Genomic DNA, 21,990 nt, shown 5'->3' on the forward strand with positions numbered 1-21,990 from the left:
CAGCTGGCAGCGTGATCGAGATCTTGAGACCAGTGGTCAGTGCAATGGGATGTGTCAATAGCTGGTACGTGCGACTTTGATGATGTGCAAATAAGCATGGTTTGAATTGGCTGTGCATGGAACTAGCAACAGTGGCATCTTCTTGGTTCTTTCGGTAAAGTTACGTAGAATGGAAATAATAAAATAATAAAAATAATTCTCACGACGTTTCGGCCACAACGCAAGCAGCCGTCGACAGACCTGCTCTTCACCTGAGGACGGCTGCTTGCGTTGTGGCCGAAACGTCGTGAGAATTCTTTTATTATGTTTTATTTTTATTATTTTATTATTTCCATTCTACGTGACTTTACCGAAAGAACCAATAAGATGAATCCGTGCAGTCACGAAAGCTTTAAATCGAAACAGTGGCATCGTTATCGAGTGTGCAGGTCGTGCAACTGCACCAGGGCCCTTGGGCCGGAGGGGTTCAGGTACTGGGCTACGAAGAAGGAGGAAATTGGACAGGGGGCCCAATTTCATGCCTTACACCGGTCCATGCCAGCCACGCTACACCAATGGCTGACACTCACCTGTACGCTATCTATTGAATACTTGGATTACTTTAAAAAATCATAAATTTCGTTGGTAAAATTGTCTTTAATTGGGATCATTAAAAAAATACAGAGGGGTTGCCATTGTGAAAACTCGTTTATTCTGCCATTTCACTGTGAAGTACTCATAATTTACAATTGTGTAAACATGTGAAACATTTATTGTATAATCCAAAACATTGCCTTCAAAAAAGTATATCTAACATGCCGAATTTAATGTAATTACATCTTTCACTGCACGACAAATTAAAGGTATTTGAAATGCTTATTAACGTTTTAATGTAATTAAGATGTGTCACATTCTTGACGAGTAACGTCTTTGTTAAGATCACATTCAGTATATTCAATCGCGGCAATGTTTTTTGGGTTGTGTTGTTCTACACGTTTTTGGCTGTGGCCACGTTTGCTTTTCTAAACCTCTGCTGCCCTCTGCTGGCAACATGAAACTGCTGCGCACACTTATGAATTAAAATGACATTGGTGAGGAGTTGACACAAGGCAAAAATACAAATATTATTTATATCCAGTACCAAGCAGCTGCAGAACATCATTCATATCCCTGATGATGTCCAGGTTAGGTTAAAACTAATTCTCCTCTGCTGCCCCCAGTCTAGAACTGCCCTTTTTCCAGCCATCATGTGCCATGGTGGTGAGATGTTAACTACCTCTCCTGCTATACAGGATGTTATGGGTTCGATCCCGACCCTGACGCCTGCATATTTGTAGTTTTCGTGTTCTCCCCATAGTCGTGTGGATTTGAATCCGGGTTTCCGTCCAAATTTAGAAACATGCATTTAGAGTATTTGGCTGCTATACATTTTCACATGCAAAACCACTTCGTGGAGCTATCATTTGTGGCCAGGTGACTTCTGAAAGAGTTATATTGCTCAGTGGGCCTTACCTGCTAAAATAAAAAATAGTTTATAATTAAGTGCTGTTGACTCCGTTTCCAAGTCCATGCTCAACACATTCCTATTTTAAGACTGATAACCTCTTTACACAAAATATGCCTGCCGTTTCTGTATCCTGAGATGTGGTCACATTATATTTCTGCGTATGTAAATGTGGTCAGATTTTCATGTCACATACATCCAAATTGTTCTGTATTGTATTTACATGATATATAGTGCACTTGGAGAGGCCGGTTACGATGTTAAGTTTATTTGGAGATAAGACATCAAGGGCGGATAAACACGTGACCACACACAATGTGGAAAATATCTAGACTGTGCGGAGAGTAATGTGGCCTTCTGAGATTGCCTGAACCAGCTGATTGAGGTAACTCAAGATTGCATACAAATAATGGTGTGCTTGTAATTCAATAGGCCCCACTTGGCCCAGACGGTGTTGAAAAGCCAAATTGGATCGACTGCGTAAGAGCCTAATAATTTGTTGCTTAAAAATAGACAACCATCCTCCAGACACTCACGGAGGTTGAACTAAAATTCACGAAGCAGCCTCTTATGCCTCATACATTCTGAAACACCATCTTTATTGAACGACACCAATGCAAACGAATATTCTACACATCAACCATTGCAAACAAGTACTCTACGTGTCATGATACACACTTCATTGGTGTTCTTGCAGTGACTACATCATAATTACTGCGGGTGCAGAACTTGCTTTTACAACACAACACTTTTAAAATCTAAATGTTAATAAAGCCCCAAAATAAAAGAATCTACTGTTATGAATCGTTGTTCCCATTTAATACCTACACAGTACTTGTAGATGGTACCTATAAGTACTGTGTAAATAGATGTTACCTTAAAAGGTAAATAGATGTTACCTTAAAAGGTAAACATCTATTTCATCTATTTTAACCAACAAAACAATATAAACAAAATAAGCTAGCCCGAGTCGGCTTTAATGAATTGAAGCTTGTGACGGAAGTAATTTGGTTTATTTAGGTAGTGGCGCATGCACGAATATTCTGCCACATGAATCCTGGATTTTAGACACACGAAGAGAAAAAAAAATGGGTGCTTTTGTATCTGGACAAAACACATGTACAAATACACTGTATAGCCCTTGTTGTGAAATCCACTGCTGAATGAGGGCCTTGGTATGCCATGTGGGTCATGGCAGCTATTTCACCATGATTGTAGGTAGATGGAGAGTGTGGGATGAAGGGAAAAGTATAGATATGGGAACGTAGTATATTACAACAATGGATTTCGCTGTACCGTCCTTGGACTCTGCTGCCCACCACGTAGCCATGCAGCAAGAACATATAGAGACTGCTCCAAAGTTAATACTGTATCCAAACGTGTTTATAGCGCGAATATACTGCAGTACTTGAAATACATATACAGTAAATCTACACTTTCATAATCATTCCATAATAGGGGGCATATTTAACATTGACATTTGTTGCACAAAAATCCATTGTGGCATATCAAGTTAAAATTATCTAAAGAAAAACAAGTCTAATGCTGCATTTGCTCTATTTAAAATAATTATTGTTAGCAACACAAAATACAGCACAAGGTGTCATCAAGTAATATTTAGATTTTCATTTGAAAAATCACCATCACGGTACGTCAATAGCTATCGTTAGTTATGTCTTTGGCTTGTTCAGAAATGAACGATTAAAGGCCATGATACATAAGGGCAATTGCAGGGTAATCATCGCCAGCAGCCTTCACGGCAGTAGTTACTACAAAATAAAATTTTCGTTTTTTAGACGGAGATTTGTCAGGCTATTCCACTGACATACAAGTTGCATCAGTAGCTCATAGTGAATGTGTTGTCAGTGACAAGTGCCCCACCATTGCCTCAATGCAGTGGTTCTTAAACTTAAACTGCGGTATGCGTACCATAAAGTTTGACATTGGCACGCCAAATAGTTAGCATTGTACATATGTATTGTATGTAAGCATCAGAGGATGCATCTGTATATACACAGGAAGATGTGTATGAATATATATGATTGTATGTGTCCAAATGTAGTCGGGTAAGCAGTAATTGCATGTGCGCATATACATGCTTAATGTATGCATTATTTATAATTGTATATATTTTTACGGTATATTTGTATACTGCAACAAATGTTGTAACCATTGGCTTTAGGAATACTGCATTCTTTAAGTTCAGTATACATTCTTCAGTGGGTATTGTGAAAATGCTTTTTGGTGGTGCATCCAGTTATATCTTTTTTTCAATGTTAGTATGCAAGCAAGTAAAGTGTGGGAATTGCTTCTCTAGTGTATCATGGCCTGACGGGGGCCCAGTGGGTCACTGCTTGGTTTGGCTGCACGGGGGGCTGACGAGCGTCCGGTAAAAAGCCAAGCAGACAGAGCCGAAGAAGAACCCGAGAGAGGCGCCTCCCAGTGCCGGCCAGCTCAGCCCCACGTACTCGTAGAGCATGTCGAAGACGATCACCGTGACAGAAAACAAGAACACGGCGACGCCCACCACGAGGCCGAACATCACGTCCACCACCAGCTCCACCTCCGAGTGTCGCACGTATTTCCGCACGGTGTCGCGGATGAGCTGCCCGGCGTGCCCCAACGCCCGCTGCAGCAGCGCAATCACCGAGCCCACCACGAAGATGCCCAGCGTCGCCACCACGCTCCTTGCGGCCCACGGCGGCAGCACGGAGCCCGCCAGCTCTCCGGCCGCCGCGCTCACCCACAGGCCAAGCCACCACACCATCATGCCGGCCGGGATGAGCCTTCCGAAGCACGTGCCAGCCTGCATTCCCAGCTCGCCCGTGAACCAGCCCACCATGAGCCCTATCTCCACGTAGCCCAGCGCCCACCCGAGCCACCAGGTGACCCACCAGCCGCTCCACCAGCCCAGCCACCGGCCCGCACGCTGTTTCAAAGTAGGCTCCGGGTCCAGGTGCCCCGCTCGGCAGCTCTCCTGCTCATCCGGGTCGTCCATTTGGCCCCCCGTGGCCATACCGTAGTCATCGTATTCGGTCGTCCCGGTACTGCTCACGGCGACGTTTTGTTTCCCTGTTTGAAAGGGATGGGAGGACGAGGTTTAAGGAGTTGAGTGGGAGTGCCGTGTGGGGAAAGAGTATCTAACTTAAAGTTGTAATGCTCGACGAAGTTAACACTTAAATATTTCCCACACAACCCATTAGCCACACGGCCTTCAAAGAAGTGCATAAGCGAACGCTGGATCAGTCCCCACAAAGACAAAAATCTTCCATATATACTTTTGGGGCAAGTGCTGTTTGTGAGCACCTATGGAGGTCAGAACTATACATGAGGAAGTAGGTGTCCAGCACAATGTACTTTTGTCTCCCTTGTGGCGTAGTTTACATACTGCACCAGGTACTCATTAGAGCAGCGGTCGGGAACCTATGGCTCGCGAGCCATATATGGCTCTTCCAGTGACGGCATATGGCTCCCAGACAATTTTGAGTTGAAAAAAGAAAAAAAATCAGTTTGGAACTGATTTTAAAATACTTGTGATATTGCTTAATAATACTGTGTCATTTTAAAGTAAACAGAAATTAGTTTTGAAGATAAATTTCACGGGTCACGCCTGCATGAAGCTCAACCTCACCACGTATGAACCAGACTACAAGGCCATCAGCAAAACCATGCAGCACCAGAAGTCGCATTAAAAGTAAGACATATTTAATTTATTATACGTTATATATGGCTCTCAATGAAATATATTTAGAAATATTTGGCTTTAATGGCTCTCCCAGGCAAAAAGGTTCCCGACCCCTGCATTAGAGGATGAGTCAATCCAGTGGAGGCCTGGGACCTGTTCAGATAACTGCCAATCTTACAGGCAAAGATCCTCTCTTTACGCTACGGGGTAATGTTTTATAATTTTACTTTGAAAAAGGACCCCATAGCTTAAAGAGAGGATCCTTGCCTGGAAGAAAGGGATTTCACCAACATTGATTCGGGAAAACCCAGCACTGCTGGTGGAACACTGTCAGAGTTTGTGTGTATTGAAGCGGTGCTGCTGAAATTATGCACTTCTGGAACGTCAAACTTACGTCTCAGCTGGTTTAAATATCGTATCTCAATATCTGAACTGGTAGTGGCCACCCCTCAACTATACTTCACCAATCAACACCGACCAGCACGGTGAAGTATGGTGACACACCAGCCATGGTTAATCCATTGCGAGATGAAGGCTTCCACAAGCTGCCGCAAACTCTCACGATTCTGGAATCAACCCGGCACCTGCACACAGATTGAATCACTCCATCTCCTCCGTGGGAACCCTCTTGATCTTGGTTGTGTTCCATTGTGTGGCTATCACTCCATTATTATTGTTGACCAAAGGCCTTGTAAATTATCGTTATTAAATTTGTATATATATAATTGACTCCTATATGCAGGGCAATTGTGTCAGACTGGCTGTTTCTGTGATAATAAATATGAGAACTTTCGATTTAAAGCTTTCGTGACTGCATGGGATTCCTATTCTTGGTTCTTTTAGGTGAAGTCAAGTAGAATGGAAATAATAAAGTAATAAAAATGTGTAGTTTTATTTTTATTATTGTATTATTTCCCTTCTACGTAACTTTACCGAAAGAACCAAGAATATAAGGAGAACTGTCAATTGACCAAAACTATAAATTACATCAGTCAACAAAGAGCGCTGCCTGAACTGGCTAGATTACATATATGGCATGGCATTGGATAATAGGGTGTGGCAGCCATTTACGCGGGTCCTGGAAAATGGTAAACAAAGAACGAGATGACCGCTGGTTAACTGGAACCAACAACCAGTGCAGAAGGATTTGGCATCTACAGGTGTCACGTGGGTAGAGCTCCAACTGAAACCAGATTGATTGATTTCCCTTGTACACATACAGCACTTGTGCCAATCCACTGCTGGATGAGGGCCTCTACCCGGCGTTTGTATTTCCCTTGTACTGTGTGCCAAGCAAGGTCCTCCTGTAAATATCGTGAAAAAAATATTTCACCATCAGCCAGTGGCCTCATTTGGCAGTGGATTAACAAAGGGCTGTACATTGGCAGTACTGTAAATAACGAAGTATACACATTGTGTTGTTGAAAATATATGGTGTAAACCCGCATGCAAACTTTTCTTTGTACTGTATACAAGTTTAGCCATTTAAAAGAGTGACTAACATTTATATAAAGCGCTGCAAGGGAGTTTCCAACATGACAACACTGACGTAACATGTAAATCTCTTAATTAGCGTTAAACTCGCCCTGCCATTAAGTTTTAATTGCACGCGTCATACCACGGCGAGAGTGTGCATCGTATAAACTGGGCAACATAAATACACCCCGACTCCATAATGGTGCGCATGTAATCACGGAGTCATTACAGGACACATGTTGAAAACAACATTATTACGTACGTGCTTTATCTCCAGCAGTAAACAAAAGCAAGTTATTGTTCGACAGAAAAAAAAGACTACATTTAAAAAAATGCTACACATCTTTGCTAAGCTGGTTGATTTTGCAAGGTCCTCCAAAGTTGAAGTGGCTTCTGATTTTCCTTCTAACTCGGCACTCAATTATAGTAGTTCTTAAGTGAACCCAAACGGTTCATTAGTCATTTGCCACTATGCTCAGCCCTTAAGCACTTGGATATTTCAAGTAATCTATTAAACCTGCCAGGGCGGCAGCCATTGAGGACCAGCATCACGAGCCTCTGGTTTATGTTTAGTATTTGATATCGGAGACCTTATAATCATCATAGGGAAGGCATCCGTGAGTCCAGGCCATGGTCTGTGGATGGTGCACGTCTCACACACGAACAGTGCACACTGCGAATAACATTTTCCGTTCCAAGTAGCAGCTGGCGGTCGGACATGCTTACGGCTCTCAATGGGTGAGAATTTTCCAACCATGCCCGGTACGGACTTCTGAGACTGGGAGATTGAGCATTTAGAGCTGTGAACACTTTTCCATGAAACACGAACAGCGTGTGGCCTGTACCGCCACCGGACTGGACACGTCCCTGAGAAAGGATGATGACCGATGATCAATAATAATAATAATGGAGTGGCAGGCAAAACATATTTACACACCTGACAGGACGTCCACCGATGGGATGTAGCCAATTAAATCAGCTCGTGTGCAGGCGATAGGTGGGCATTGTTACACCACAGCATCACGAGAGATGGCGGTAGCTGGAGGATACGTTAATTTAGCAGTGGATTAATCATGGCAGACGATGATGATATGTGGCCTACTGAAGCATAGGCATGCACCATGGGTGTGTTCCTCAGAGAAACGGACCACAGCACTCCCCTTGTGTCACATGTAGATTAACACAGCCGTGTTCGATGTCAGGGAATGAGTAAATATACAATCCTTGCTGACTCAAGAGGGATTTGATGACTTGAGGTGATAATTATCCAACTGAGAAGCCGCAGCTCTCCTAGCAACAGCATTCCTTGTTGTCTGACCCCTCCCAGGCTACCTGACGAAGATGCCTAAAAATTCCTCGCCATCACGCGACCAAACATATGTTTTTCGAATTTGATAATGAAACACATTCTGTGTATTCCTATGGGCATAAACATTTTACCAGAGTTTTAAAACGTGTAGGCCTTTCAGTTATTTGTATTGCTTAAACATAATTCTATGACTAAATTATTTGGAATGCATCCCTCCCCCCAACCTTGTCAAATTTTGGGAGTGAAGTCTGGTCATGGTCAGTGCTTCTTGAATGGGTGACCATGGTGGACATAGCAGATCAAAGGTGTAGTAGGCTGCTTGTGGGGATAACTTGTCAGCGGGTGGCAATGGAGCAAAATCCACCGTGGTTAATGCTCTCCAACTACTAAGTAGCAAGCACATTTACCGATTTGCACCGACCAGCGTGGTGAAGTATGGCCATATTTCCCCGATGACTTTGCACTGGTGTGGAGATGACTTTCATCCAGCAGTTGATCGACAAACATGTATGCACGCGTAGCATATTTACAATTGCATAAAACTAGACACACTGTACGGGTAAGTTGTGAAATGGCTTCTGAAAACCAGTTAAGCAGAAAGAGCCCGATCAGTCCTGTGACGAGGCAGTCTAATAAGCAATCATTATAGTACGACACTGTACTAAACATTTATATTTAAATCAACTATTCAGAGACAATCAGAAGTTGATACATTGGAGATATTTAAATATAATTTATAAGTCTAATGGGTGTCACATGGCGAGGTAAATAGTCAAACACATGTACCTGTGCTTATCTATCTGATCACTGGCATGGCGTAAGTACGCAGCAATGAACTAGGAGCTCAATGCATTCGTCATTTACACCGCATTAAAAACAATACCATCAGACGTTTCGGGCAACGGCCCTTCTTCATAGCACGTAAAAACAATGAGCTAGGAAGCTGAAGATGTGGTATACAAATACAATATTCTGCATTTTCAGGGATAGTTCCAAATGTGTTCATCCTCTTGTTTAATAACGCTAAACTTTGGAAATAATGGACTAAACAAAGAATGGGAAGTGACACTGCACAACATCCAATTATATCTAAACGTGATAACACAAAATGAATATCGTACACGTTCAGGTTGACGTCGTTCAAACGAAGCGCGCCCAAAACCACATGTTCTGCACTGAATAATTCACAGAAAATAACTCGCGAAAGCGGACACCTGATAACATTAGCAGTAAAGCCGGACAGCTGCTTGCATGAAAGGAAGAACAACCTTTGAAGGCAGCGACTAAAGAATCCGGGAGAGGTCAATAAAAAAAACCACACCGCAGGAGACGAGAAAAAACCTATCAACTCTAACGTCGCCGAAACAACTTGCGACTGGTTGACATGAGCGCTCCTAAAAAAACCCCCATTCTGAGCAACCTCGGGGTTGGTAGCTTCTCACGGCGCAAGAGGCGAGCAAACCTCCCCCTGGAGAGGGACGGAACCCACCTGAGTGTTTACCCTCCATGGTGGCGTTGAGAAGATGGTCGTGGAACCACGGTGGTGAGAGAGCGCGCGCACACCTCCTCCTCCTACTCCTCCACAGCAGCACCACCACCACCACCAGACGCTGCTGCTGCTGCCACTTGCTGCTGTGATCTTCCCTGTGCGTGAGTTCGCACAGCGATGGTGCAGGAGGCGGGGTGATGGGGGGTGGGGTGCATGGGGTGGGATGGGGTGGGGGGGGGCATGGGGTGGGATGGGATGGGAGGCATGGGGTGGGATGGGGGGGGGCATGGGGTGGGATGGGGGGGGGCATGGGGTGGGATGGGGGGGGGCATGGGGTGGGATGGGGGGACATGGGGTGGAATGGGATGGGGGATGGGATGGGGGGGGGGGCATGGGGTGGGGGGGCATGGGGTGGGATGGGATGGGGGGGCATGGGGTGGGATGGGGGGGGGCATGGTGTGGGATGGGGCGGGGGGCATGGGGTGGGATGGGATGGGGTGGGATGGGATGGGGGGGGGCATGGGGTGGGATGGGGGGGGCATGGGGTGGGATGGGATGGGGGGGTATGGGGTGGGATGGGGTGGGATGGGGGGGGGCATGGGGTGAGATGGGATGGGGGGGGGCATGGGATGGGGTGGGATTGGGGGGCGTGGGGTGGGATCGGATGGGGGGGCATGGGGTGGGATGGGTTTGGGGGGCGTGGGGTGGGGTGTGCGTGGGGTGGGATGGGATTGGGGGGCGTGGGGTGGAGGGTGCGTGGGGTGGGGTGGAATGGGGGGGCGTCACTCAAAAACCATCAACCCAAACACTCACCACGCCACACGCGGCTGCACAACAAAAATACTCACAGCTGGCACAACGCGCGTGTTTACTCCGCGGCCGCGGTGATGCGTTATTATCATCATCATCTCGTTCGCGACGCTCACGAAACAAAAACTACGGACTAATTTCTGACACCGTGACATGATTTTGTTTGAGTCGTCTGCGGGGCACGGTAGTCAGTGTTTCCTCACTCCCCCCTGCCCTTCACCCCACCTCTTTCCCTCTGCCATTCCTGAGCGTGCGAGGAGGGTGTGTTTGAAATAGTTTGAGCGAGGGCAGCCCGAGGGCGCTTGGAGAGTGCAGGGGCAAGCGGCGCATACCGAGCACACGTTGAGCCCCCCCCCGAACGAAGCGTCTGTCAACGGGGAGGTGGTGGGGGGCACCGAATTGGCCAGTGCGCAAGCAATGCAAGCGCGCATTGTTGCGCGCCGCCAAATATGGCCCACACAGCTGCTGCTGCAACGCAAGGCCCTCATGTGGGGGTCACTTATTGGCCACACGTGTCCCTTTATACAGTGCCTCGGTGAGGGTGCTAAACAATGCACTGAGAATACTACACCACCAAGTGGTGAATGTGCAAAAGGCGTGCGTCCTTCACCTTGCTGAACTATGTACGGATTCGACAGAAATAATTTGGTGATGTTGCGTTGGCAGCGGTCAACAAGGAACAAAAACTAACCTTTCCACATTGCGTTGTGCTGGCATTTTTTTTTAATACATGTACTTTTACTTTTGAAAGAAATTCGTTCGTGTCGCAATGCGTTTTTTTTATTGAAAGGTTTGTCTGGGCGTCAATAGCTAATATTAGGTAACAATTCATGTTCCAACTTAAAAACTGGTTATCAGAAAAAAATCACATTTAATTTTCATCAGGCACCATGTTGCTTTGCGATCTCCAACCCACATAAACTATGATCTACCTCGCCTCATATGTGCTATGAATAATTATTGCCCAAAATGTCACTGATTACGTGTTGAGTTTTATTACATGAATAGAAAAAAGTTGTTTATTATCCAGTTCTGCTGCTCACGTGAGAGTGAGTATTATCACTGTGTAACAATTGTTTTGGTTTCGATTTAAAGCTTTCGTGACTGCAGGGATTCATCTTCTTGGTTCTTTCGGTAAAGTCACGTAGAAGGGAAATAATAAAATCTAAATAAAACTATAAAAATAAAACATAATAAAATATATTATATTATTTTATTATGTTTTATTTTTATTATTTTATTATTTCCCTTCTACGTGACTTTACCGAAAGAACCAAGAAGATGAATTGTTTTGGTGTCCCTGGGTAGTAAGTGTTATTTCCTAATTTCTGCACTCAAAACTGCTCTTGAGGAGCTGGGAACCCCCGCTGCCACTGCTATGCAGAGTGGCCTGAAATAAAATGCACCGCTCCGGATGTCCGCTGCAAAGTATGATCTTGAGTTTCGATTATAGTGTGCTGATCTTTAAAGGTGCATTGAAAACATTTGATACTCCTACTGATACTCCTGCTGTTATGGAGTGACTCATGCTGCCAGTTATGGCTGCAAAGCTTGGTCGTACATGTTTTGTGTATATCTTTGTTGTTAAATTTGAATCACAGTTCCTATGATCACTGTTACATTGTTCCCTCAAGTTTTTGCTTTGTTTAAAAAATAAAAGTCACAAGTACATAAAGAAAATGGTTGCACCATTTCAACAACCCAGTTTTAACTGCTCATCATATTTATTTCATAGCGGATGATGCTCTTATGGACACCCTACGTTTTCTAAATGGCAGTGTGGTCAGAAATATTGAGGCGGCTGAGGTTGTATCTGAAGTTGTGTTTCATCATCCCACATCAAACGCTACAGGGCACTGACAATGCTTGCCTTTTAAACCGCACACTGTACAAACAGGCATGGCTGGATGGCCTAGTGATGAAGTGATTAATGCACTTGCCACTGATAGTGTACAGTACAAGGTTCCATTGGGTTAAAGCCGACCACTGCTTCTCATGGATACAACTAAAACACTCACGGTTGGCAAGTTAATTGCAATGCTACCGTGTAGGCTTTTGCAGTTGTGCTGTGTCGCTCTCCGAAGTGGTTTTGCGTTGTGTCGCTTTTTTTCTCCCGAATTCAATTCACTTCTTATAGCAGCTCCCATTGCATGGAGCGTTTAAACGTCAGACGAACAACACGGATGATTAATGTCATTGTTGAATATAATGGAATTGATGATGGTGATAACTTAAAGTGGACTGTCGCCAACAGTGGGGAGTTGATAATGGATGTACAATGCTCTCAATATTGACATGCAACTTTCCCAATGACAAGAATGAATAACTGTAATGTTGTTTGACTTGCATTCCATTGGGATTTTTGCACGCAGCGTTGGTGTACGGTGCCTTTTCTGGAATATGTTGCCGTCTTTTCCTGGATTTTCTGTTTGCACATAGTCACATAGTCACTTTAAGATGTTTTCTTGTTCATGTTTTTGTTTTTGGTTTGTTGCGGTTATATCCGATTCAAGAGCCGAATGGCTCACAGGGCTCTACCAAATAAATTAAAAACTGAAACAAAGTAACGTGTCTGCATATTTTAAGGTTCCAAAAACGTCTCTGTAAGGGAAGTCTGAATATTTTGGCTTCCTTATTGTGCATTACATTTGACAACGCTAAATCTCCCTGTGTTCGTCAACTCCCAATATTAAAACCAATCGAACAGTCAGCATGCATTTTTTGGCTTAAAACTCGAGTGGATTGAATCCACTGGAAATGCTTGTAGGCACCTAAACATACTCATAAACCAATCAGTGGCATAGCTCTCGAGTGTACAGGCGGTGCAACTGCACCAGGGCCCATGGGCTAGTGGAGTCCAGGCATTGGTCTACATGGGCGTCGGAACTGGATTGGGGGGCCCATCTCATTCCTTGCGCCAGGGTCCATGCCAACCACACCTACACCACTGATGCCAGGGCACATTCTGTTTCTGCTCAGCAATGTGCACGTTTTTTTTTTAACTTTGGAACCTGCACATTTCAGGTCGACTTTTTCAGTACGAGCCAACAAATGCAGGCTCGTAATTAAAAACCTTACCTATAGCCTTGTCGTAAAGCAACAGCAGGCCCTTGCTTCTGCCAAGTTGTTCCCAGGAGGCTGACATCCCGAGTCCTCTCTTCCAGCACTCGTGCTCCGATTAGCACGGTTGGCTACGTACGGTGCGAAAGAAGTACAACATGCATAACGCTGCTGTGTGGAGTATTTAGCTTCCTGAGGGCGGCATAGGGCTTTCATATACCTTTGGCGCACCACTACACATGTGCACACACACACTTCTGCAAGAGCCTCTTGCAGTGATAAGTGACTTAGCGCGCAAAAATGAGAACACTTTTACCAGGTCAAAACTATTTGAGTCTAATGCTTTATTGGTATGGCTAATATGCTTGCGGTGACAGATAAATATTGTTGGCGGTGCGTTTCTAAGTTGTAGATAGGTCGAATGTGGCTGCAGGGCAGACACAATTCAGTCACGGCCCGTGGGTTTCCCACCCCTGACCAACACAATGAGATTTTAAATGAATCCCAATGCCATTTTGATAAACAAATAATTCATGCATCTGATGACCTTGGATGCCACTTTCTCTACCCATGGCAAACGGTTTGGGTGGAATAGGACTTTACGTTTACCAGGGTGGTGTAAAACCTGTCAATGTTTTTTTGAAAATCCAATATGTACGTGCAATACACTTGAATGAAAAAGGCCTCCTCCTTGCACCGTGTCGGGCATCGGGGTTGTTTAACCACACTTCACCACGCTGGTCAGTGCCGGTTGGTGAAGCGAGGGTGGATGAGGCTTTGGACCATCACTCGCCACTGATGCCAATTCAGTATGGGGGGGGAGGGGATCTTTATTTTCTTTCTACAACTTGGCATCACAATGCAACGCACTACATATTGAGGCATTGAGTCAGTGTGTAAATGCGGGACATATTGCAACATTGGGTCATTTCAAGTTATTGCGGCTCGTCCTAATGACTTAACCGAGGGGTCAGCAATTCGGTAAAACGCTCCATATTTCAAAAGCGGCAATGCGTCTGAATACGAGACGGTCCTCAATAAATAACGTCACAAAGCAGCCCTTAAAGGGCCGCATGCGGCTCTGGAGAGGCAGGTTGCCAATCCCTGACTTAACCAAACCGTGTTAAAACATCACCGACGATGGAGGAGGTGATTGGATGACATTTTTGGAAGCGCCGAGCCGTGGGCCGCCGAGATTCTGCATCCGAATTGGGGCAGCCGCCAGTAGTAGAAATGGGCCGGAACGTCGTGATGGGAGTGAACATTTTGAACCAGACTGCGTTCTGGTAGGAATCATTCACTTTTTAAAATGTATTTGACTCCCAACTATACCCCTTGACTAACAGAGACCCACAGACACGCTCAGACACCCACAGACACGCACATATCACCCACAGACACACACAGACACCCACAGACACCCACAGATAACCACAGACACGCACAGACACCCACAGGTCTAGTGTTGGGGGAAAAAATAATGTATGAATTTGAATTAAGTTTTCCCATTTTCATCCCTGGCAAGTCACCTCCCGTTGATGGTCTCAAGCCACCTCCCGTTGATGGTCTCAAGCTTTCGTGACTGCAGGGATTCATATTCTTAATATTAATAAATTAATATTATTGTATTATTTCCCTTCTACGTGACTTTACCGAAAGAACCAAGAATAAGCATAGCTCTGGTATAAACAACTAATTATGTCATTACGCTGGTGGGGAGGAAGGTGATGGGCAACATGTTGCAAGCACACTTCAGATTGGACCTGGACTTGTTCCCAAGGGGTGTGCTTATATCCATCTCATACCATGTTAAATTATGGTTTGGACTTGATTTGCCGAAATTCCAGGTCAAATATATTTTTCAAAAAACATTCTGTACAGTACCGTATGATTTTTCAGTTCTGTGAAAAAATCTATTCGGTGGGATGTTCATCATCAGATCGACCGCACGCTGAGATTTTCGAATGGATTCTTCATATCACGACATGTCAATATCATGATAGCAATTGCAGGGCAAAGACAGAACATTGACCACCAGCAAGGAACCATGAGATTTAAGATTAATTCTCTTTATTTTTTCGATCTCAAAAAACATTAACAATAGCAAGAGGTGGCACAGCTTGAGATTCAAGTGTTCAACCACATTAAATGCATTTGCAACTAAAAAAAACTTTCAAATCGCAAATACAGAACCTGGCAGGACTGTCAAGGCCAATTTAGGGCTTGTAGGGGTTTCCAATAACACATCCAGTGCAGCAAAAGTTAGAATCACCGTGAATGTAACGTCTGAGCGCGCACGACGATCAATGTGGACATGTTGAGGAATGTTAAAGCATCCAGTATGAACCACATTTAGACACTTTGTGTCCAAGCAAAACGTTACAGAGTTCGTGAATCTGCTATAATTTACCGTACAAACGTATGGTCCCCGATTTGTTGTCTGAAAACAATACTTCAAACGGAGTGCCCATTTGTTTAATAGGCAAAATTCTGACTGGTTTTAGCCCCAGTGGCTTGGAGTTGCGCATCAACAAATTCAACACAATGTGGGGCAACGCGTGTACATAATGGTCAATTACATATTTTTATGAGTGCTCACATCTATCGTGACTGAGAGCTGATCGTACCCAAATAATTACACTGCGTTCACATCAAAGTACGTGTACACTTGCTCAAAACAAATAAACTGCACATGGCTGAAAAGTCAAATAATTATGTTTTGGTGCCAAACATAAAATATGCATAATTTAAGGACTTAATATTCGTCATTGCAATTCCTCTTCAAACTTACCGAATGATAAATATATTACCAATATGTTACGCAATGACCTGCATCGGAATTGCTCTAATAAAGTCTACCAATATTTTTTTTCTAAATGTATATAATTCAACACATAACAGGGATAGGGACTTTTGAGGCCAACACTGACGCAGACAATAACAGAATTAATAACAGAAACATTAAACAATGATTACTGGGTAAATTTTCTGTTCTTAAATCAAACAATTATTACTGCTACAAGGCAACATCTGGACAGTCAAAATATATATTTGCCTAGTCATTACACGGTAATTCATAGGCATCGTTCGAAGTGTGAATTTGCAGACACATGTGATGAAGGTAATGAAGCATACGAAATGCAAGCCCCATCAATTCTGCATCATAATTGCAGGTTATCACCCGCCAATTGCTGCATCAATGTGTTTTTACCAAATAAAGATTTCATAAGTTAAAATTATAGTAGGCCAACACATTTTTATAAATATATTACCTGTGTATTGGCAGTTAATATCTTCAATAGTGTTTGATCAAATTATCTTTCAACAGGTGTGAATTTGTGTGGTAAAATTCCCGAGTGCAACGATTCACACGCACTCCCCCCATGGGAATCTGAAGGTCGTTGTTCAGGGTCACACTTCTTTTTAAATCCTTTATATTAAGTTCGCTTGCTTGCTTAGGACCGTGCAAATCTTTCGGTCGTTTTTAACCCACTTCCCGTGATCCAATCGAGCTGACATTTTCCACACAGACTCGTTGTGCGTGACAATTAATGTTTGTAAAAAAATTTTCCCAAAATTTTCCACTTTTTAGGATTTTTTTTTTCATATTTAATTTCAAATACCAATGTGATAAAAATGAAACTCTTACTCAAGAAAAACAGAAATGAATAATAAAATAAAACCGATGCCACGCATATAAAGGATTTATAGTGAAAAACTTTGTTTTTACGGGTTAATTTTTTATACATTGTGTTGAAAGTCGCAGCCACTTGTGGCTTGAGGGGTCACGTGAACCCATTGTATACAACACATACCGATTAAAAGAGTGTATCGTGAGCTTAACACTCAATATTAATCAACTAATCGATTAATCGTTATACCAAGTAAGCACATTGTACCAGTTATCCAATGCATACAAATGGCATTGTTTTTTTAATGTAAGAGGTTTTCAACCAATGAATGTTCATACACGTGGGAGGAAACCAGAGCACCCGGAGAAACCCCACTTGTGCGAGGGGGAAACACTATCTACGTAGAGATGAAACAAATGGAGAATAGTCCACTTGCTATACTGCCTCCAGGGTACGACACCTCCATTCTCACAGAAAAGGAGTTTCATGACATGAGAGCGATCCACCAACCACAGTGCTGGATTACAGGAGTGCATAGTCACCACCCAATTAAAATGTTTAATTTCCTTTGGAATGGGTACTGAAAGTTAAGGTGAAACTATTACTGTAAAAGGTAAAGGTGCAGCCCTGCCATTGCTTTCTCACGCCACTCTATGGGGATATATCGATCTCCTCTCAAGGGATCTCTGCAGATAATCTCTTGAAGTGATTTTTGTCTACTCTTCCATGCTGGCTGGACATCTTAGAGGAGGTGGAGATACCCACACTTTAACCAACCGCACTCGACCTGTCTGTCGGTGGACAAAGGTGGAACGATTTAAGACAATGTTCCCATTGCTTCAACTGCCATGCTGGGAGACCAAATGTGTGCTCACGATTACACCACAGCAGCATTCAGAATATTACTGTAAATAATAATTCAGTAAAATACTCAAGATTCAGAAAGCTGGCTCCATCGGCATCAAGATTTGCGAAAGGAGACGAGGGCCCTCTATTCGGAGCTCATTAAGATGAAGGCTGGTGACCGACCGCTGTGGACATTGGAACAGGTGTACATAATTCAATGAAGCTCAACGCCCCCTGTTGAATAGACGCTGTGGTGATTCGATGCTTGGCCCACACAACAGCACCAGCCTCTGGTTGCCAAGTCACACTCCTAAAACAGAACTCGTTTCACTCTTCTCATTCATATAATCTCCAGGAAAACTAAACTTTTCAAGAATTTGGTTTATATATGTTTGAGTCCAATTTAGAAGGTTTGCATGTCGTTGTAATAATTCTCCATGGCTTTCAATGGAATTCAGGTGACTAACAAGTGAACTAAAACTAAACAATTTTTTTTTATCTTACCAGGTAAGGCCCACTGAGTTAAATAGCTCTTTTTTAGCTCAATGAAAGGAGTCAAATACTCGAAAAGCATGTCTCTAAATGTGGAGAGAAAATCCAGAAGACTCGGGAAAAAAAACCCACGCGACCATGGGGAGAACATGCAAACTCCAAATATACAGCAGCAGGCGTCAGGATCGGGAACCAACGCACGACCTCCTGTACACCAGCTGAGGTAGTTAACATCTCGCAACCGTGGCGCCCCTAATAACACTGATGGCTTGGTATTCGTTTTTGCGATGTCCACTACGAACAAGAGTTTTAATTGCATTGCATTTAAAACCGTGAGCGAGTCTCTGCCCATTGACATCTGTTACATTTAACTGTTACAGAATATTAACAATAATAATGTACAGTCCTTTGTCAACCTACTGTTGAAAAATGCCCTCCCCATGCATTTTGGTCATGGAAGTTTTTTTAACCATACTTCACCACGCCGGTCAGTGCAGTTTCAAGGGAGGGAGTTTGGGGTGGGACAGGATGGGTTCAGATATCCCTCGCCACCGCTGTGCACTCAGGTTTCCAAGTTCTGTGAAGTATGCTAATCACTGTACTACCACTCCACAGGAAATACATTTTTATAAGAAAAATACTTCTGTGAATATCAAGGTATTTGTAATTGCAATGTTTGTCTCAGCTATCATCAACATCATCGTCGATCTGGGGTGAGTGCAATACACGCCATCTGGAGTCGGCGCTAACTACCCATTGGGAAGCCTACAGTGGGTATTCTACGATTCCTGCCATATATATATGGAATTTCAAACACTGGTTCAAGATCTCCAAAAGAGACAGAGGACAGCCACATGCCTATTTGCACAGGGGCCAATCATAAATTCATAACTCAATTATTTAAAATCAGCACACTGAATCAACTGCAATCTCTGCAGTTATGTAATGTCTCACTCTCTTAACAATCAAGGACACAATCTGGTAATGCCACACAAGCATTTGCAATGACATATTAACCCATGCTCCCAAGTGTTTGCTTCGAAAGAAATATAAAACCAATTACAGTTGTTTGACTATGAATACATGAATTAAATGTTAAAGCCTCACATGTCGATATATAACCATATCCAAGTGTGAGGCACAAGCTAATTGGAAATACACTGCTGTATGATCACATGACTCTAATGCAAAGTTCCTGCTGAACATCACTGCTGTACATTACCAACGGTAAAGCAAATCCACAGGTTGTGGCCTAAAACGATATTGAATTACGGCACCAAATATTATTTAAAACTATGCCAAGCACACGGCTAACATCGACATTCATAATCAACAATCACGTGCTGTAATAAAATTAACTTGATCAGTGACCGTTAAAGGCTTCGATCAAACCGTTAATTTTGCTCTGTGACTCAATAACAACGCGAATACTTTTGTTTTCTCTGAGGGCACCTGTAGTGAGGCCAATAGCTAAGTCCACCTGACCAAGTCACGCTCGCAGCCACCATGTGGGGCGAGTGGCAAAAGAAAACATGAGCCGTGGCAACCTGCCTTGGCTTTAACGAAACAACTGCTCATTCCTGAGCTCGTAGCCCTCGGCGGCAGGAAACAGCGAAAGCTACTGGGCAATGCAAGTCGCAAGCTTCATGTACACAAGGCCGCTAGTAGCACACGTGCAGTCACAAGAGTGCGAACCAATGACCACGGCCACACTTGGCGGTTCACAAACTCACGTTCACGATTCGTAAAACTGCAACAGTATTTGGGGGAAGACCAATTTAAATTTCTTGTTGTTTCTGGGCAATTTCTCAAAAAAAGCTGCTCATACAAGGAGCTCCACGGAAAGAGCAGAGCTGGGGCCCAGCCACGCAGGAAGCTACGTTTCTGTCCCAGTGTTCTATTTCCGTCGCCGGCTGACTGTGGTGGTCGTGGTGGTGGCCGTCTGCATAGCGCTGGCTGCCCGGCGCTCCGCTTGGGAGAAGTCGACGGGAAGGGAAGCGGCACTGCTCCTCGCGGTGTCGCTGGCGTTGAGCTCCCCTCGTTCCTGCTTCCTCAGAGTCTCCTCGTGCTGCGCCCGGATCTCCCGGCATTTCATTTTCACGTCCCTTTGAGTGAAGAAGAATAAACGACCAGTACTCAATACCATCACCATCGTCATTGAATGCGTGACATATCCTACCACTTTCTGTCCATTAATGCCGACTGTTTATTCCACCAAATGTAGCTTTCCTTTTTTCGTCTTCTTGGTTCTTTCGGTAAAGTCACGTAGAATGGAAATAATAAAATAAAAAAAATAAAATTTTTTTTAAAAACCTTTTTTCGATTTAAAGCTTTCGTGACTGCAGGGATTCATCTTCTTGGTTCTTTCGGTAAAGTCACGTAGAAGGGAGATAATAAAATAATAAAAATAAAACATAATAAAATAATACAATTCTCTAGTGATACAATTCTCTAGTGAGAATTGTATTATTTTATGTTTTATTTTTATTATTTTATTATCTCCCTTCTACGTGACTTTACCGAAAGAACCAAGAAGATGTAGCTTTCCTGTTCCAATGCAGTTTTACCCCGATTATAACCTTAACAGAAAGATCAAGCAACTATGGGAATATAATTTTTTTTCTGATATGTAAATTGTATATTTATGCGATGGACAAATATTTTACATGACAAACTTTCACTTTACACTTGCAGCAACAAGGCGAGCATTATATTACATTCACATTGTCCTCAATAGAGATTTTTGGGGTGGATCGCGTAAATATAAATGTGTCGTTAAACCTGCCACCACGCGACAGCCAATTAGTAAGGTTTGCCATGTAAACAAAAGATGCCAATTCGTTTCTAGTACAGCACACCGGTGTATTTGAGAGTAAACCCACAACATTGACAATTCGAGTATGACGTTTCGCCAGTAATTACAACCAGCATCGTCAAGCGACAGCCAGAGTTGTGGAGAAATCCTCCTATTTCGGTCTGAGAGGCATGTTTTGATTACGTGACAAACCTTACTAATTGGCTGTGTCAGGTGGTGGCGGGTTTAACGACACATATATTTACACGATCTAACCAATAAACCTCTATTATGGATAATATTGGTCGCGAAAGCCTATGTTAAACATTCACGTGATGTTTGAACATTATTATTTAGACTGGAGGAATGCGATGGCAACGTATGTGACCATCATTTTGCAGCCCCTACTGGACATGTGTTTAAAAGAGCTTCATAGCTCGTCATGGGGGACCTCCTTTGCCAGTACCAAAATATGAGAATAGGGTTTCCCCTTTTTTTGGCAACAAAACAGGTGTTAAGATGTTACAACACCGAACTGAAACCTTTTGCAAGGAATCATGTCTGCATTAACCACAATACTTGTGGTCAGAATGCAAAAAAAAACATACTCTAAAAATATATGCACTGTCTTTGAAACTGATTGGTCCACACCAGAGACAGCTTTCTTTGGAGCCTAGTCTCAAAACGGTGTTAGACCAGAGGACGCCAAAAGGCGTACAACCCAAAGACAATGCACTATCAGAGTAATGAGAGCTCGGGGTCAGCAGCTACATCATGGGACCTCCTTTGCCAGTACCAAGATATATTCTCATATTTTGGTACTGGCAAAGGTGTGGACCAATCAGTTTCAAAGACAATGTATATATTATCGGAGTGTTTTTGTTTGCATTCTGACCACAAGTATTGTGGTTAAT

The 21,990-nt window shown here is 43.5% G+C and overlaps 2 protein-coding genes across 2 annotated transcripts in view; both read right to left on the reverse strand.

Annotated features, from left to right (window-relative positions):
• Positions 1-1,840: 1,840 nt before the first annotated feature.
• Positions 1,841-9,644, reverse strand: LOC144933728 (uncharacterized). Its single transcript, XM_078858797.1, has 2 exons — positions 9,443-9,644; positions 1,841-4,555 (listed from the first exon to the last, which is right to left on the reverse strand). Exons 1-2 carry the CDS (start codon positions 9,459-9,461, stop codon positions 3,831-3,833), a joined length of 744 nt encoding a protein of 247 aa, XP_078714923.1. The 5' UTR covers positions 9,462-9,644; the 3' UTR covers positions 1,841-3,830.
• A 5,731-nt stretch (positions 9,645-15,375) lies between these two features.
• LOC144933825 (phosphatidylserine synthase 2-like) overlaps positions 15,376-21,990 on the reverse strand; it is a 30,831-nt gene continuing 24,216 nt past the window's right edge. Inside the window, exon 12 of the mRNA XM_078859014.1 lies at positions 15,376-20,387. Coding sequence (XP_078715140.1) covers positions 20,180-20,387 — 208 coding nt within the window. The 3' untranslated portion in view covers positions 15,376-20,179. The remainder of the gene's footprint in view (positions 20,388-21,990) is intronic.

The sequence above is a fragment of the Lampetra fluviatilis genome, chromosome 8 (genome assembly GCF_964198595.1).
Source record: "Lampetra fluviatilis chromosome 8, kcLamFluv1.1, whole genome shotgun sequence".
In the NCBI taxonomy this organism is placed as follows: Eukaryota; Metazoa; Chordata; class Hyperoartia; order Petromyzontiformes; family Petromyzontidae; genus Lampetra; species Lampetra fluviatilis.